This window comes from Orycteropus afer, unplaced genomic scaffold (assembly GCF_000298275.1).
Source record: "Orycteropus afer afer isolate SDZICR_OR568_19922 unplaced genomic scaffold, OryAfe1.0 scaffold00075, whole genome shotgun sequence".
NCBI classification, from domain to species: Eukaryota; Metazoa; Chordata; class Mammalia; order Tubulidentata; family Orycteropodidae; genus Orycteropus; species Orycteropus afer.
Window position 1 is genome coordinate 10,694,861 of NW_006921662.1, and position 19,056 is coordinate 10,713,916.

At 40.5% G+C, this 19,056-nt stretch overlaps 1 protein-coding gene across 1 annotated transcript; it reads left to right on the forward strand.

Moving 5' to 3' along the window:
* The first annotated feature begins 308 nt into the window (after positions 1-308).
* On the forward strand, positions 309-17,935 carry TMEM183A (transmembrane protein 183A). Its single transcript, XM_007941151.2, has 9 exons — positions 309-417; positions 602-691; positions 1,467-1,634; positions 5,462-5,621; positions 6,510-6,690; positions 10,333-10,413; positions 13,214-13,369; positions 16,153-16,313; positions 17,875-17,935. Exons 1-9 carry the CDS (start codon positions 309-311, stop codon positions 17,933-17,935), a joined length of 1,167 nt encoding a protein of 388 aa, XP_007939342.2.
* Positions 17,936-19,056: the final 1,121 nt, after the last annotated feature.

Consider the following 19,056-nt stretch of genomic DNA (forward strand, 5'->3'; position numbering starts at 1 on the left):
TCTCAGTTGTAATCAACGCAGGTGTAGTTTCTGAGACACTAATCATCTCACAGAAATATCTTGAAAATCGACTCCACTCAGCAGAACAACTCTCCTGGACCCCAGACCCGGCTTGCCCGCGGGCTCCGGAAGATGACGTTACCTCTGGCTTTGGCGATGATTGGTTGCCGAAGAATGGAGTCAACCGGCAACGCGACTCATACCGCTCGTCTAAATCCTCGCGAGAGCAGCTGTCTCCGGTGCGGGATGGCCGCGGAGCGGAGCGGAGCTGGTCCGCTGCTCCTGGCGCCGGCTCTCAGGCCTAAGACATGGCCCGGGGTCCTGGCCCGCTAGGTCGGCCTCGCTCCGATACGGTAGCCATGCCCAAAAGAGGGAAGCGTCTTAAGTTCCGGGCCCACGACGCCTGCTCCGGTAGAGGTGGGTGAAGGGGAAGAGGAGCTTTTGAAAGACTGGGGGCTAGCGGTAGGGAGGGGGCTGGACCGCGGCGAGGTGCCTATGATGGGAGGGCGTCTCGGGCTGGGGATCTGAAGTGAGGAGGTCTCGGTGGGGAAGACACTGAACAGGAAAGGCCTCCTCCTTGAGGGTTGGTGCTGTGTTTCAGTGACCGTGGCGGATTATGCCAACTCCGATCCGGCCATCGTGAAGTCTGGACGGGTCAAGAAAGCCGTCGCCAATGCTGTTCAGCAGGAAGGTAGGGGTTCGGCAAGTGTCTTAGACTCAGGCCATGAAGGCAGAGCGAGGTGTTTTATTTTTCTGGGATTCTGACTCATTGCTTTTCTTGCAATACTTTGGGCATTTTCCCATAAACGTGTTTGCTCTCGATGTTTACACACGTATTTAGTAGAAGGATTAGCCAAGAGTAGCAGCTTCTGTAGCAGGGATATTTTATTTTTGCCACTGCTTTCTTCTAGTAGTCTCTTTCCTGTAGTTCACCTATAGTCTCCACTTAATCCGGAGTTTGCTTCTTTGGTGTAATAACCTTGGAATGTTCTTTTTCTTTTCCTTTTCCAGTGCTTTCAGGCTTTTTACTCAGATGCCCCTGAGACTTGTGCTTTTGTGAACCCATCATCTCTAGCCCTGGATCAGGGTAGATGGGATCCAGGTCTTCGCTGTCTCAAACATTGCTCCTCAGAATTAATGAAAATGACAATAGAATTCACCTCTTGTTTTTAATCCTGCAGTGTTTATAATAGAGTAGCACACACTTCCTTTTCCTTCATGTCTGAAATTGGCACTTTTAAGGAGTCAGTTTGCCCGTTGATTTTTCAGTTTTCTGTATTTAAAATGCTGAAATTTCTTCCAGTGTTTATACTTGGTGATAGATTCTCAGCTTTCTCCAGCAGTCTTGTCACACCTCCCCCACCTCATCCTTTCCTTTCCGTGGTGGATGCTGATATCCTGGCTAAGCTGTTTGTATTTCTGGGTAAGACTGCATGCCATCTCATTCTCTCCTTATTTTCTTCTAGTAAAATCTCTTTGTGGCTTGGAAGCCTCCCAGGTTCCTGCAGAGGAAGCTCTTTCTGGGACTGGTGAGCCCTGTGACATCATTGACAGCAGTGATGAGATGGATGCCCAAGAGGAGAGCATTTATGAGAGAACCATCTCCAGAAAAAAGAAAAGCAAGAGGCACAAAGGTATAGGGTATAGGTTATTGTCTTTTGGTTTATCTGCCTTGTCTATGGTGATACACTGAAGCTTTCACATCTCAGTAGCACAAGGGAAAGTACAAGAGTTGATACCAGTAGAGAACCAAAGTTTTGGGGTAAGCCTAGCTGTCAGATAGGATCTTGGTAGTGGGACAGGGTACAATACATCAGGGCTTTTTATTTTTGTCTAAATTTTAGAGGGAAGGAGATTAATAAGAGTCAGTAGATTTCTGGAGTTGTGAACTTGACTACAGTAGCCATTCATTTAGGTAAAAACCCATATGGCACCATGAAAACAAAAAAAAATCCAGTAGATTTCTGGATTTCTGAATGTGTAAGGAAGAGGAAATAATGACATTTTTTTTTCTCCCCCAAACGTGGATTGTATGGTAACCAGTTTTATTTCCAATGAAATTAGGTGTCATGAGCTTTTAAGTTCTTTGTAGTTATTTACTTAATGTCTACTTTATGACTTTATGTGGGAAACAGAAGAGTATGTAATGTGTAGATCTTAATGAAGGTAAAACTTACAAATGAAACAAAGAAAAATAAACTAATGGTATGTAATGTGCTAAATTATCATTCAGATTCCATGTTGTACCCCAGGGTTACTGATAAGAACCTCTTCAAGTACAGCCCAGAATAGCTATTCTTGAAGCTCTGCTGATAGTTGTGATGATTAGCTAGGTTAGGGAGAGGCTGATAAGTAATAAGCGATATGTGTATTTTTGGTCTCAGTTCTACAAAAACTTTGTACTTAAGAATGAGATAACAGATATTTGTATTTGTTAGAATATATTGAAATAGTAAATCAATGGGCTGGCATTCCTTTGTAATTATACAAATTATTGTTAGTGATACCACTCTTAAAAGACCCCAAAATTACTATTGACATTCCCCACTTCTTCGTTCCTTAGTCGCTTTAGTCATCACAGCCATTCTGTTAGAAATTTATGTTTTTGTTTTTTTTTTTTTAAAAAAAAAGACATTCCATAAGACTTACAGACTTTTTCAAAGCAGCATCTTTATTGACATAAAATTCATTCCATGAGTGTATGATTCAGTGGCTTTAGTATGTTCACAGAGTTGTACAGCCATCAACATGATTCGCATTTAGAACATTTTCATTACCCCAGAAAGAAACTTTATACCATTGGCGTCACTCTTTCCTTATCCCCCCCACCCCAAAACCCCAGCCCTAGGAGCTCTGGTGGCTTAACGCCTAAGGCATTTGACTGCTAACTAGAAGGCTGATGGTTCAAATCCACCAGCTGCTCCTTGGAAGAAAGATTGGGCAATCTACTTTCATAGCGATACCGCCTTGGAAACCCAAGAAGGGGTCGCTATGAGTCAGATCTGACTCCATGGCAGTGAGTTTGGTTTTTTTGTACACCGCAGCCCTAGGCAACCACCAGTCTACTTTCTGTCTATATAGATTTGCCTATTCTGAACATTTCATCTAAATGGGATTATAAAATATGGGCTCTTTTGTGTCTAGTTTCTTTTACTGTGTTTTCAAAGTTCATATTGTAGCCTGTCTTACTACTTCATTCCTTTTTATTGCTGAATAATATTCAGTTGTATGGAGAATACCACATTTTATATGGTACATTAATGGATACATTCATTAATAGACTGACATTTGGGTGGTTTCCACTTTTTGGCTATTATGAATAATGGTGCTGTGAATATCTGTGCTGTTTTTCTAAAGTACCCATTTTACATTTCTATCAGCAACATATGGTATGCCAATTTCTATCAACATCCTCACCAGCACTTGTCTGACTTAATTACAACCACCTTCATAGTTGTGAAGTTTATTTCAGTGTGGTTTTGATTTGCATTTCCCTGATGGCAAATGATGTTGAGCATCTTTTCATGTGCTTATTGACCATTTGTATATCTTCTTTAGAGAAATGTCTATTCAAATCCTTTGCCCATTTTTACATTGGGTTACTTATCTTTTTATTATTGAGTTATAAAAATTATTTAAACGTTTAAGATACCCAAACCCATTATCCTTGAGTCGGTTATGACTCATAGCAACCCAATAGGATAGAGTAGAACTGCCCCATAAGGTTTCCAAGGCTGTAATCTTTCCAGCAACAAACTGCCATGTCTTTTTCCTGTGAAGTGGCTGGTGGGTTTGAACAACTAACCTTTTAGTTAGCAGCTGAGCACTTTAACCATTGTGCAACCAGGGCTCCCACACATTCAAGATACCCTTCTCTTATCAGATAAATGATTTTTGATTTATTGACTCTTAACTGTAATTCATCATTTACTTCCTTGTTACACTTTACCCCCCCATTAGGTTCCCTCATACTAATATCTTTATATCTTTTAAGGCTCATCTTCGTGGAGCTTTCTCTTACTGATTCAATTTCCCTCATTTTGAAACATCTTAAGAATTATATTAAACACCTCAGTGGCATAGTGGTTAAGGCATTCAGCTGCTAAGCAAAAGGTTGGCAGTTTGAACCCACCAGCTGCTCTGTGGAAGAAAGGTGAGGCAGTTTGCTTTCATGAAGATTTACAGCCTTGGAAACCCTATGGAGCAGTTCTATACTGTCTTCAAGTGTCATGGAGTTGAAATTGACTCAGTGGATTTGGTTTGATTTATATTAAACACTGACAGTTGTTTGGTAATTATGAATTTTGCCCCCAAAGACAGAACGTTTTTAATAGCACTTTGCTTTGTCTCAGTGGAAGAAATTCTGATAGTCATTTGCTTTCACTTTCATAGAGAGAAGATTTAATGTGGGAAAAGATAGGGCTCAAAGATGGTAGACTGAACCTTGGATGGTTATTGGAGATTATAGGGAAGGATAGGAACCAGAAAAGAGGATGTTGTTTTAGATGTATGGCTTCTGTTTCAAAGACTAATGCAAGAACCTGGTTGAGTCATAGAGCTGAAGGAAGCTGATAGGTAGAAAGCAGGGGTAGGTTTAGGAAGGTAGTTTAGGGGCTCTTTTGCTGAGGAAAGAAGAAAACTGGTTTCAGAATTATTTCCGTTATTACCTCTGAGTTACTGGAATCAGCAACCCCCAGATTCTGATATCATGGATCGTGAGTTTTATCTGAACCTGAGATGGATAGTAGACCTCAGGGTCAAGATGTATAGTTTATTGATACTAATAATACCTGAAGGAGAAGTAGGTAGAGATACATTGTCAAGGAGTGACTGAATGTCGTAGGTCAAATTGGCAATGACCTGAGGAAGGAGAAGAAAAGAAACATGTTTGTAGGCAGTTAGTTATTGAGTAATGAGAATTACTGTAACTTCCCTTGTTTTTTAGTTAATTTGTACGTTTAGATTTCCTTTACCATCCTAAAATCAGTTTTGTTTTTAAATGGCTGAACTGAAAAAATGGTGGATGGGGACTGCAAGGGAAATCAAGGACGGGGTTTATAGTGGAGAGCTGGAATTTGGAGTCAGAAAACTCAGATTCGATTTACCTTGACAAGGTTCTGTTTTTTTCATTTGTAAAATGAGCACAATAGTATTTTCCTTATTCCCCTTGCAAAATTATTGGAGTTGAATGATACAGTGTATAATGATACTTTGAAAACTTTGAAATAAGGTGTGAATAGGTGTTAAATAAAGACCTTAAATTTAAGAAATATACCTATCCACTTGCACAGCAGAGGCAAAGTTTCCAGTAGCTTGAATAAGCAGAAAATAATAAGTTTGAGGGACTTTGTTAGATCTATTTAAAACCTTGTTTCTTTATTGTACAACCCCTGGGAGAACTGAAATGATTCATATACGTATAGTAAATAGTCAAAGGTTATGGTTCTTTTTTCTATTTCAGAAGACCTGGACAGGGCTGGAGGAGAAGAGTATCCTATGGATATTTGGCTCTTGCTGGCCTCCTACATCCGTCCTGAGGACATTGTGAATTTTTCCCTGATTTGTAAGAATGCCTGGACTGTCACTTGCACTGCAGCCTTTTGGACAAGGTTGTACCGAAGGTGCGACCACAGAGAGCTCACTAAGTTATCTGTGTAGCTGATTTCATTGCTGTTTGTGATTTGAAGCTGCTCCTTGGATGGTGACCTCTTTTCACTTTCTCTGCTCTTTGCCTGGGCATGAGCCTAATGTTGGATTCCTTGAGCCCCTGTCTAATTTAAATTTGATATTATTAATTCATCCAGGTAATTGTTTTCCCTATGACTGTGGCCTCACCCCATTCCCAGTGTACACTTTCAGCAAAATGTTGTGGCCTTCAGGTCCCAAAAAGAGTGTTCTTTGATTTTTCTTCAGAGATTTACCTTAGCCAGAATCATTCCAACTGAATTAGTTGTTTAGATTTTCTAGTCAACTTGGAAATATTATATAGTTTTTGTACTTATGCTGCCACTTGTATAGTTGCAATGGAGAGGAGAGAGTAAGTTGTGTAATTAAGGGTGCTAGCTTTTGATACTGAGTGCAGAAACCTAGGGAAGATTGTAAACTGTCAGTAAGGATGTGATGGGAAGGAAAGTTCAGATAGCAGAGAGTAGAGAACTTGATGAGACATCTGACAGGAGAGCCTGGTGGGTCTTTCCTGGAACAGGTTCTTTTTGAGCAATTGAAGTATATTGTACTGTTATCAATTCGAGACTTACTCTTCTGTAGAGTGAAATAGGATTTAAAATTTCAAAATGGATGGAGAAATGGAAGATTATAAGGTATATGTAAATTGGGTTTTACATAATGAAGAAGCAGCAAAAACAGCTGAGATGTTAAGAGATGGTGATTTTTGTGTGTGTAAGCATTGGAGACACTGAGTACTGGCCAAAGGACTAGTTCATACAGAGACCGATAAGGAACAGGAGGGACAGGTCACATATTGGTAGGGGTAATATGTCATGTTTCAGGCACTACACGCTGGATGCCTCTCTGCCTTTGCGCCTGCGACCAGAGTCAATGGAGAAGCTGCGCTGTCTCCGGGCGTGTGTGATCCGATCTCTGTACCATATGTATGAGCCATTTGCTGCTCGAATTTCCAAGAATCCAGCCATTCCAGAAAGTACTCCCAGCACACTAAAGAATTCAAAAGTAAGTGAGAATTAGAGTTGGGGTTTTACTAATGTACTCTTGTATGGTGGATGTGTTTTCATGGCTTGTTCTGCAGCTTCCTTGATGCAGAGAGCTGTAGGTCAGAGGCTGCCAGGGGACTAATGAACCTGTAAGGGCTCAGAGGCTTCACTTCTCCAAGACATTCTCGCTGTACTGGGCTGGCTTATGTTACCTTAACCTGAGAGCTTTCCTATGCTGTTAGTATACTCTCTTTATTTTTATTCATTTTCATGCATTGTACATTGGACCATTGTAGATAGAATGGTTTTAAAATCATTGGGCTAGAAAGAGCACAACTTAAATGGTAGACGTAAACTCCAATTTTAAAATCATAATACAAAGATATAACATGAATAACTCACTTATTTTCTCTTTCTCATGTGACCTTGACATCTGGGATCCTATGTTGATCTCCTTAAAGAGTCCTGGTGTACATTTTACCCCTTCAGCATTTGCTAAGTGCCCACTGTTATTAGGTTCTATGGTAGGTCTTCTCAGAGACTAAGTTACTCCTCCTTACAGACTTTAAACTCAACCCACTACCATCTACCATTGAGTTAATTTCGACTCATAGTGACTCTATAGGACAGAGTAGAGCTGCCATATAGGGTTTCTAAGACTATAAATCTTTATGGAAACAGATTACTTCATCTTTCTCTGCATTACCTTTAGGTTAGCAGCCAAGTGCTTTAGCCACTGTACCACCAGAGCTCTTACAAACCTTGTTGTTGTTGTTATGTGCCGTCGAGTTGGACCTGACTCATAGTGACCCCTCCTTGGGTTTCCAAGGCAGCATCACTACAGACGTAGATTGCCTCATCTTCCTTAGAGCTCTAAAATTCTTGTGTTCTAAGCTATTTTTTTTCTTTTTAAAGTCACTTATTTTTAAAAATTTTTTACTGTGATTTGGATAAAAGTTTACAGAGCAAATTCATTTTCCATTCAGCAGTTCACATATACTTTGTCTCATGACATTGACTGCAATTTCCCACAATGCAACAGCTATCTTCCCACTTTCTCCCCATAGTTACCTCTTCCCTGTGTCTTTCTCTCCCATGCACTCTTGGCCCCTAAGCTGTCTCCCTGTGCATACATAGCCCTTGTCTTCTCCCATGACTGATCTCTCCAAGAAGTGTGTCTACCTAATGTAAATGTTCGGCTCATGTGCCTGTCTTTTGTTCGGCTGGAAGCCACAGGAGTGGGTTCAGTTCCAGACCTGAATGGCGTCTGGGGGCTATAGTCTCAGGGGTTCCACCAGGCTCTATCAGACCAGCTAACTTGGTCCCATTTTTTTTCATGATTTTGAGTTTTGTTCCATCCAAGCTATTTCTTGTGTTTCAGTATTTCCCCAGTATTTTATGTTCATACATTATATTCAAGTTTCTGTCATCCTTCTGATTTGTGAATAGGTCTATTAGCCTTTTGTCCATCCCCATGAAATCTCTAGTGAAATCTACCTTTGTCAAGGTCATAGTAGTATAGCAGATAGGATTATTTATGCACGTTGATGGCTTGCCTTTTTTCTCATTCAGTTAATACCACTGTCTGAGTTTTATATCTTTTGAGTTTGGAGATAATTTTTATTATTCCTTTCTTACCCAAAATCTGATGTTCTACAGTATATCCTAGTCTCTAGTTCTTTTGTTTTTATACTAATGGAAGTTGTGTGGTGATTATTCTCCACTCACTAGTTTAGTTCTGGTCCCTGGGTGATGCAGATGGTTTGAGTTTGACTACTAATACAAAGGTTGGCAGTTTGAATCCACTCAGTGGCACTGCATAAGAAACCTCTAGTGAGGTTGCTGTAAAGACTGCAATCAAGAAAACCCTATGGAGCAGTTTTACTCTATAACACATGGGGTTGCCATGAGTCAGAATCAACTTAACAGTAATGGGTATAGTGTAGCTCTAGGGTGATCATATTTTATCTGATACATATTAATTACAGTGGTATTGTGGATTTCAAGATTAATGGTATAACTCAAGTATAGGAGTTTATCAAGCCCCCATACTCCCCAACCCCACCCTGGGTTGCAAACTTAGGAGGTCAGGGCCATTGCTGAGCTCAGTTTAATACCATGCTAGCTGGTGGATTTAGGGCAGGAGTAGAATGCTAGGCGAGTAGAATTTCATCCAGCAGCTGCTTCTGTTTGTAATATGAGTGGACAGTGTATCATCTCACACTTATAGTTTCCCTCCTCCCCAAAACATTTTGACAATAGCAGAGTAACAATGGTGGGTAAGGGGCTCTGGTAGCTTAGTGTCTAAGGCATTTGAGTGCTAACCAGAAGATTGGTAGTTCAAACCCCCCAGCCACTCTGCAGAAGGAAGACTGGGCAATCTACTTCCGTAAAGGTTTACCACCTCAGAAACCAAAGGGATTTGCTGTGAGCCAGAGTCAACTCAATGGCAGTGAGTTTGGTTTTTGGTTTGATGATAAGGGTAGAGTCATCCCATAAATTAACCATACCAGGTGTTAGTCAGTTGCTGGGAGCAGAGCAGCATTGAGCAAACTCATGCTTGTACATCCTAGCGGCTCCAGTGCACAATGCAAGTGCTACTGCCTAAATTCTAAAATACTCATGTCTTCATATTCTCATCACTGTATATTAATTTTTAAAAGTAGACTGTAAAAAGCCAAGGTGGAATGAATACTAAAGTCTCAATCCAAATAGTCTGCCCAGGCCACCTGGTTGCTGCTTTGTACCTTTTATTAGAGAACTTCTGCTGAGGATTGGGACCTGCAGTGGCAGGTATCCCATGCATGGCCTTGCCACTTGTATACCCACAGCCGCATAGCATTCAAGGAGTTGCTGGCATGCCTAAAGGAAGTTGTCCCATGTTCCTGGACTCCAGCTTTTCGTATTTGATCCCCCCTCTCTCTCTTTCAGTAGCATAGCTTATGTGGGACACTGGAGCCGTTGTGATGGCAGCAGAAGTGTTTGCCCCTTAAAGCCAAGTCCATTATTTTTGCTGGAACAGCAGGACGTACAGGGCATGTCTGAAGGGCAGGACTACTGGCACGTCGGACGACCCACCCCTTATCCCCTGGGAGGTACTTCACTTCTTGTGCTTAACCTTAGCTGTAGCCTGACTTTAATTGAGGGGCTTACTCTAGACTGAATTCAGCCCAGCTGTATAGTTTCCACACTGCTGTCTGCTCCCAGAAGGTCCTGAGCAACTTGCCTCTATTCCAGGGCCAGCTGTTTCTCTCTGGCTTGTAGCCTTGTTAGCATCTTGGCTGCTGGCTACTGGCTGCCCTTATTTTTTAATGTAGGGGATTGGTCTGCTGAATTAGAGAGAATGCCCCAGTCTCCAGACACCGTGTTTCCATCTTTAAAGATGAGAACAATAGGTGTTGACCTCCATAGTCTCTGAGGGACTTATCTTGCTCTTTTTTCTTTTGATTAAACAGCCTTGGGATTGTCTCTTTTCATTTGCACCATTATCAAGTTGGGGGTCCTATCTGTGCCAGACTATAATCTCATCATTGGGACTGTGGCTGACTTTGGTTCTGTCAAGCTTAGAGGTTTTTGCTGATTGTTTGTGTTACCTTATAGTACATTGTCATTTTTCTTCTCTCCTTTATTTTTAGTTTATTGTGCTTTTATTTTCTTATAGTGTTTACTTTTCTGGTGCAGAAAGATTGTTGGGAATAGACAGGAACCCATGTGGGAATTCAACTTCAAGTTCAAAAAACAGGTATGTGGTCCTAACATGCTGTTTCAGTGTACACTGATATGGCAGTATCTACTATGAGAGAAATAAAGGTTAGTGAAGTTTCATTGCCAAGGATTTTCTAAGGATTCTAATAGGCTGCATGCCATCCTGTGGATGGCAGTTTTCTTTAATTTCTCTTGCCTCTTAATGCTAACCAAATCATCTCCAATATGGTTGGTTCATTTTAACACAAGCCACGTAGAATCAGGGCCCTAACACATTTCTTTAGAATCTTGTCATTGACCTGGTTTAATATTCCTTATAGATTTGTATCTATAGGGCTAAGTCCCTCAGCATTATTGATGTGATATTTAGACAGGCCATATCTCCCTAAACATATTGTTGGGAAAGAATAGTGGGTATTCTTAAACTTCCCACAGTTGCCCCCTAACATTAGATACAGCTGATGCCCAAGGAGCTCTTGTATTGATGAAAAAAAAAGAAAAACCCAGAAATCTTCCTTCTCCAAAGGATAGGTGGTGAGGGTGTTCTAAGGGTTTAGCACTTTGAATATATGACTAAGGGCTGGATCCCAGAATTTATTTGTACCTCATTGTTACAGTGTTCTTTGTTAGGTAGGCATCACTGTTTCCAAACAAACACATTATCTTCTTTTTCTTTTTCAGGTAATATCTTGTTCTAATTTCACTAGACATCAAACTTGCCTTATTAAAATCAAATTATACATACAAACTTAAAATAATGCCATGAAAAGGAAATGAAGGAGGAACTGTTTTATATTGAAAGAGACTACAAAAACAGAACAACCTAATGCAAAAAGTAAACCTTGACTGGATCCTGGATTGGAGAACAAAGCTATAAAAAACATTTTGGAGACAATTAGGGGAATTTGAATATGCTGTGGATGTTAGAGGATATGAAATTATTATTAATTTTCTCAAGTGTGATAACAATATGCTTATGTTGAAATGTCTTTATTAATGCTGAATTAATTCAGGGTAGAGTGTCAGTGTTACTTCCAAATGGTTTACCCACTATAACCAAACCCACTGCTGTCCAGTCAGTTCCAGCCCTATAGGATAGAGTAGAATTGCCCCATACAGGGTTTCCAAAGCTGTAAACCTTTATAGAAGCAGACTGCCTCGCCTTTCTCCCGCAGAGTAGCTGGTGGGTTCAACCACCCACCTTTTGTTCAGCAGCTGAATGCTTTAACCACTGTGCCCCCAGAGCTCCTTTCAAATGGTTTAACAACCCCCAAAGTGTGTGCAGAAAAGTGGAAAATGGTAAAAAGATAACATGTACTGACATCATTTGCCTAAAAAACTTTATTGTTCAAAGTAAATGTATTTATAAACAACAATAATTTATATGGTTTTACATCTAAGGAGATTTGGGGAAACCATGAGGAGAGGCACTGCCCAAAGTTGTTTTATAAGAAGGGTAAATACTTTTCCATCTCTGTCTCTGCCTTTGCCTGGGACTGTACCAGGAGCTTACCCACAGTGAGAAGCTGTTTGGCTTGTCATTAATGCTTAGCCTCAGCAGCCTCATTTTTCCACTTCTTGTCTCCTCTATTTAATATTTCACAGATGAGACACAAATACAGTTAGTTACTCCTTAATAATGGGTGAATACAAATACCCAAAACCAAACCAAACCAAACCCCCTGTCATTGAGTCGATTGCTACTCATAGCAACCCCCTTTGGGTTTCTGAGGCAGTAAATCTTTATGGAAGTAGATTGCCCAGTCTTCCTTCTGTGGAGTGGGTGGTGGGCTTGAACTACCAGCCTTCTGGTTAGCAGTCAAATGCCTTAGGCACTGTACCACCAGAGCTCCTTGAATTACAAATAGTCTTGTAATTAAAGTATATCCTACTTTCCTGTTGATTTATTTAAAAAAGCATGGTCCTGGGGAAGACTTTCTTGTCTGTGAATTGGCTTTTAATAAGATGCCCATAATCTGTAGCACCCATCAGATGTTGGTAGAAAATTTATGGTAGGACATTTCTGGGAAGAGACTGAGGAACAGCCTTAAATGGTGAAATGTGACTATAAGGAGAAACCAGGAATGACTGTGTGAAAGTGAATGCTGAATTGAGGCTTCTGACTCCTTTGTTTTACGGTGCCTGGAATTAAAGTGGCTGCTTTTGCTTGCAGACTTGTGCAGCAGATGTTCTTTGGAGTCTGACAAGTAGCAAGGAATTTGCAATCTTTCAGACATTTGAGAGCATCTGAAAGAGGCTATAAGTTTCCATTTCTTGTTGGGTGGCAAGGAATGCCATCTCGATGAAGTATAAATCCACTGCCATGGATTTGCAAGGGCTAATCTTAGTATAATGGAAGCTATTTTTAAAGTTTACTCGCTTTGATAGAAGTACAAAAATGGCCATGGATCAGGATGTGGAAATAGCTTTGCAGTTATTCAAACTGCATTAAAATAGTATTTATTAAAATGAAATTTTACTTAAGTCTAGTTCTGGTTGGAGAAAAGAGTACATCTTTGAACTAACATCTGTGGTTTTCAATTAATGCAATTCCTATCCCTCATTATAGTGCCCCAGTGATTGAAAGTTGGATATAACTGCCCTTTAAAGTAAAAACAAACTTTTCTGTTTATGAATCTCACAATAGTTGCTATTCCAAATGTGTTTCCCCTTTAAAAGGGCAGGTTTTTTATTTCTACAGAAACCGAGAGTATATAAAGAGATAGGAGGCAATAGAAAAGTGAATCTCCCTAGCTAGTTGAGGATTTTCATTGGTGGAATCTTAGGGCCGTAAAAATTGCCCTTAAGCCGTTAGATTAATTCTCAGTTCTCTTCAGCCCCCTAGGTTAAAGAGCAAGTGTTTGGGAGGCTTGCAGCCACCCATTCAATATGAAGATGTTCATACCAACCCAGACCAGGACTGCTGCCTACTGCAAGTCACCACCCTCAATTTCATCTTTATTCCAATTGTCATGGGAATGATATTTACCCTGGTAAGTGGGGATTCAGGATTTCATCCTTAGCTCTTGTTGTTGTTGTTGTTATGTGCCGTCGAGTCGGCCCCGACTCATAGCAACCCCTCCTTGGGTTTCCGAGGCAGTATCACTACGGAAGTAGGATTGCCCAACCTTCCTTCCCGAGGAGTGGCTGGTGGGTTTGAACCGCCAGCCTTCTGGTTAGCAGTCAATTGCTTTAGCCACTATGCTACCAGAGCTCCTCCTTAGCTCTTATACCCATTAAAAAAAAAACACCATTGCCACCAAGTCAATTCTGACTTACAGTCCCTGTAGGATAGAGTAGAACTGTCCTCATAGGGTTTCTAAGGCTGTAATCTTTATGGAAATGGACTGCTTCATCTTTCTCCCGTGGAGCCGACCAATGGGTTCCAACTGCTGACCTTCTGGTTGGCAGCTGAGAGCTTAACCACTGCACCACCAGGGTTTGAAGAGATTTGTAAGTTTAACCATCCATTAAAAAGATTTTAACCAAATCTTTGAAAAATAATGAAGTCTGATACCAGATTAGTATATTTTGAATAGGTAGATTTGTACAGAAGTTAGTTATACTGAGAATATTTTACTTCTGTTTTCTTCTCTATAGCAATGTGTTTTCTAAAGGAGAATGTTTTTGCAATTTCATGTGTAGTGATCATTAAATAGGAGCTCTGGTGGCAAGGTTCTTACGGCATTTGACTGCTAACCAGAAGGCTGGTGCTTTAAACCCACTCGCCACTCCTCAGAAGGAAGATAGGTGCAAAAACGGCAAGGAGGCCACATCTTCCGACCTCCTCTAACCCCACAAGAGGAAGGCAGAATCACCATCGATAGCGCAAGGCCTATTACTACAAGGCCAGACATGCTGCCTCCCTCCAGCCCTTTCACCAACCATTCCTCCCAAAACACCCACCACCTCTCTCCTGGGTTCAATAATTCGCTGCAGTGGTCACACAGAGCTCACAGATTATGGGGTTTATTAGGGAAGCACCACAGGCTACAATTCAAAATCAGGAAAAATGATCAGTCTCTCTCCCAGCCCACCGTTCCTCAGCCAACAGTCTCTCACAATCTCTTTCCCAGCAGTGGTGGTCCCTCGGTGTCTCACTCAGCAATGCATGTCTCTTGCATTTCTTTCCCAGCAACGCGTGTCTCAGGAGCGCGTGTCTCTTTCAGCAATACGTCTTCCTCAACCAGCAGTCAGAGAGTTCTGCCTCTAGGAGGCCTCCTTTTGAGCCTGGCAGAGTGGCCAAACTAGCCAATCATAGCAAGCAACTGAGAGAGAGTGGGTACCTCCCAGAACATTGTTTTGTGCCACTCCCAACAGAAATACTCCAGGTGGGCAATCAAGATCTCCTCAGTTGCTAATAGCAATTCCCACCTTGGAGTTTACAAAGACTTATGGGTAGAAAAGCCACACTAAGTAATTTACTACACCATAATAGGGCAATCTACTTCTGTAGGGATACCATCTGGGAAATCAAGGAGGGGTCACTATGAGTTGAATCCACTTGACGGCAGTGAGTTTTGTTCATTAAATGAACCTGAAACATTATCCTGTCGGGTAATGACAAGGCTTATACGTGAGCATTGTATGTCAGGACCTTGGGGCGTGCACATGGGGCATGCCATTCATGTAAATGGAACATTGATACATGGGGTGGCCATCTCTGTCCTTTGTGTGATGCTCTCACTATTCAAGGCTTACCTAAGAATAAGATTAGTAAACAATGTATATACCTCTGGCATAATTTTCCAGATTTTTAAACATTTTAATTGGATTGGCAATTGGCAAGTTCATGTCTTCTCTCTCTGTTAGGTTTATGTTTAGATTTATACAAGGTAGTCTCTCCATAATAAAAAAAACCTCTTTTTTTCCTGGTAAAATAAAAATAATGCATGGTTCTTCTAAGAATTTAAATAATACATAAAGATACTAAGAAAGTAAAGGTGACTTAGACCTCCACTACCCTGTAACTGCAGTTAACCTTTTGGAACCATTCTTTAATATATCTATTAATATGTGTTATTATCTTACGTAATTTTGTATAATTAGGATGATGTCATACATGCTGTTTTTATTGTAGACACCTCTCCTCCTACCAGGTTAAGCCATATTAACAACCAAGTTATATAAACTTATGTTCCTTGCACTCCATACTCATAATCGTATTAAAAAAAAACCCAAAAACTCACTGCCATCAAGTCGATTCAACTCATAGTAACCCCTTCTTGGGGTTCCGAGGCAGTATCTCTACGAAGTAGATTACCCAATCATCCTTCTGAAGAGTGGCTGGTGAGTTTGAAGTGCCAGCAGTCAAATAAATGCCTTAGGCACTAAGCCACCAGAGCTTCCTTCCTCATAATCCTATACAGACCTATATAGTTACATGCATATTTAGGGATTTTATGGTTTATTTTCCAAGAAAATGGGATCAGAATATACATGCTTACACGCATCTTGTCATCTTGCTCAATAATAATTTTGTCAAAATCCCTTCAGGTTATCTCTTAAAGCTCTAACTCATTCTTTAAAAATTGCCTTTAATGGTAGTCTGTATGGATATATCCCAATTTATTCAGCTTGTTACGGGGTTTTCTTTAGTTTAAATATATGAAGTTGGGAACTTACAAAAATTACCCTTAAATTTTTAAATATTTTCACAAGTGTTATAATCTAGAGATTAATTTTGTTGCCTAGCTAGTATTAATTATGTCTAGAACATCTCATTTCAGAGTGACCAAAGGAAACCAAGGTGGTTTAATTTGCTTTTCCCTCTCAGTTTACTATCAATGTGAGCACGGACATGCGGCACCATCGAGTGAGACTGGTGTTCCAGGATTCTCCTATCCACAGTGGTCGGAAACTACGCAGCGAACAGGGTGTGCAAGTCATCCTTGACCCAGTGCACAGCGTTCGGCTCTTTGATTGGTGGCACCCTCAGTATCCGTTCTCCCTGAGAGCGTAGTTATTATTTGCCATCCCTGGGGACTGTCCTGAGCTAGGCCAGTCCATTCGTAATCACATCCTGGTTTGGCAGCTGGGTTGTGCATCTGGTTAGGAATGTACATGATCTTCGGGTTCCAGGGGCTTCTGTTAGGGGAGGGAGAGGGGTTGAATGAAGAGGAAACCAACTATGATTTATAAACATATTTTCATGTAAACATTTGCATTTGAAAGGAGAAACCTGGCTCTGTTTTCTGTGTTAAAACCCCATTTGGTGCTATTGAGTTTGTTTTTCTTTATTTTATCCTATTGAAAATGGATGGTCTTGTTCTAGGGAAAAAGTCTTGACTTTCCAAACAAGGAAGTTTCAGCATTCCCTTAAGGATCAGGGGAACCATAGAAGTCTAAAATTGTTCCTACTGCTGCTTCCAATTTAGCTGCCCCTCAAATCTAAGTGATTCATCCTATACCCTTCTCCAGAAATAAAGTAGATGATAGGGTTTTCAGAATCTTATAAAATTGACTTCTGTGTCTTTTTTTTGTTTAAATAATTTTTGGATATTTATGTGTATATATTCTTTTAACTATTTTGGATTTTAGATATTTTTTTCATGAGGTTGATAGTGGTGATGATAGTGACTTTGAGCCCTTGGTACTGTGCAAGGAACTTTACATAATATCTCTAATCCTTACAACCCAAAAGGTAGGTGATACCATTCCTATTTTACAGGTGAGGAAACGGAATCAGTCACTTACCCAAGGCTACATAGCCAGTAAATGGCCAAGTGAGGATTCTGACTCAGGTCTGTTCTTTTTACTGTCAGTCTCCCTTGTGTCAGATAGTGGTAAAAGGGAGGAGACAGAGTGTGCGTAGATTAAAAAAAAAAGTCAGATGGTGAGTGAAAATGTTGGTATATCTTAACCCTAATCAGCCTAAGAGGTGTATATATAAGATCAATGAGGGCATCTTTTAAATACGTGTTTCTTTTTAATTAAAATGTAAAACAAACCAAGAAAGTTACTCCAGGAAGGGTAGTAATGTTTTCATTAAATTGTTGTTGTTATGTGCCATAGAGTCAGACCCAACTCAATCGACCCCTCCTTGGGTTTCCGAGGCAGTATCACTAAGGAAGTAGATTGCCCAGCCTTCCTTCCAAATTAAATTGTTAGAAAGTCATTTATTAGGCTGAAAGATCATTTAAAAAAAAAATACATCTTCATGTGGAAACCAGCCTCCTGAGCACTGCCCTTCCTTCTGCACTATGCTGCCTCTGCTACCATCTTATGTGGCCACAGGAGCCTGGCCACGTGAACCTGCAGAAATGCTAACGTCATCCTGTTGGTCAAAGAACTTACTGTAGGTTGTGAATTCTGAGAAGCTGGTCGGGGTGGTTTTTATTTTTTCTGCTAAAAAAAAAGATAACCTTGCTGCTTGCCTGTGTGCCCCGCCCCCAGTTAGCTGGGCATTAAGTTGGTATTCTAGTGGGGGTAGTTGTTAGCATGAGCCAAACTGCCAAATTAGGATGTTGTTTTTCCTTACCATTCTCTCCACCCCTAGCTATTTAAAGAATATTCTTAGGAAGCATCTGCTTAATACTGCTGCTAGTCACCAGCTATAGCTAGCCTTTCCCCATGTTGAGGGTGGTAATAAAGCTGTTCACACAGAAAGTGAGCCTTGGTCAGTGAAAAACAGCATTCGGGCATTTAAATGATAAAAACAAACAAACAAAAAAACCAAGAACAGTAACCACCTGGCATGTTTCTACAATCAAAAATTGCCTCTTTGAGCCAGGAGGAGAAAAGCAGAGTCCCTCCCTAGTTACCTGAACTATAGATGCCATGAAACAGGAAGGAATTGTCCCAGTGGTTTATGTGTGCCCCATTTAGGAGTTACCTTTAAAAAGGGAGTGAAATAAATTTGACTTAATGATTGTGTTCTGATTCAACTTGTGGGTTTTTGTGTCAAACTCTATGCTAAGACAATAGATAAAATATTAGATGTTGCCTCAGCTGTCCTCTTAGTATTATATTGACCACACTTGTGAAGTGACTTCTCAATGATGGTTTTCATGGCTTCAGTCCTCCCTCTGCATTGGCTGCACTGCCTTTTCAAGACTGTCCGTTTAGGGCCTGTCCTTCCTTTTGCACTGTGCTGCCTCTGCTACCCTCTTATGTGCCCACAGGAGGCTGGCCATGTGAACCTGCAGAAATGCTAATGCCTTCCTATTGATGGATCATTCTGTTGAGGATGATTCATGCTTATTTAGTAAAAGGACATGAAACGTCTTAGGGATTTCCTTTTGATGAGAACTATATACCACCTGGGGAAGAGTTTCCAGACTATAGGTTAAAAACTGCTGTGTAATTTTCACTTAGTTATATAGTGATTTTGCTTTGAGAGACAAGTAAAACAAAACAAATTTAGCTTCAGTTCTCACCCCCCAAATGAATCAGAATTACTCAGACTTCCCTGCCTCCTTCCAGAGATGCAGGGAAATTCCAAATGGTGAATCTTTTTGTGGAAAGAAAAAAAAATATATATATATATAAATGAAACCAAGGTTCGATGTGTCACTAATCTCAACAACAGCATTCACTGCTGATAGAAAATGTGGATATGTGTATAAATACATGTATATGTACACAGTGCATGCATATAAAAATTCTTCACACTTCTGGCAGTGCTTACTGAATATTCTTAAAAGATTTGAGTAAGCACTGTGATGAATTTTCACAAACC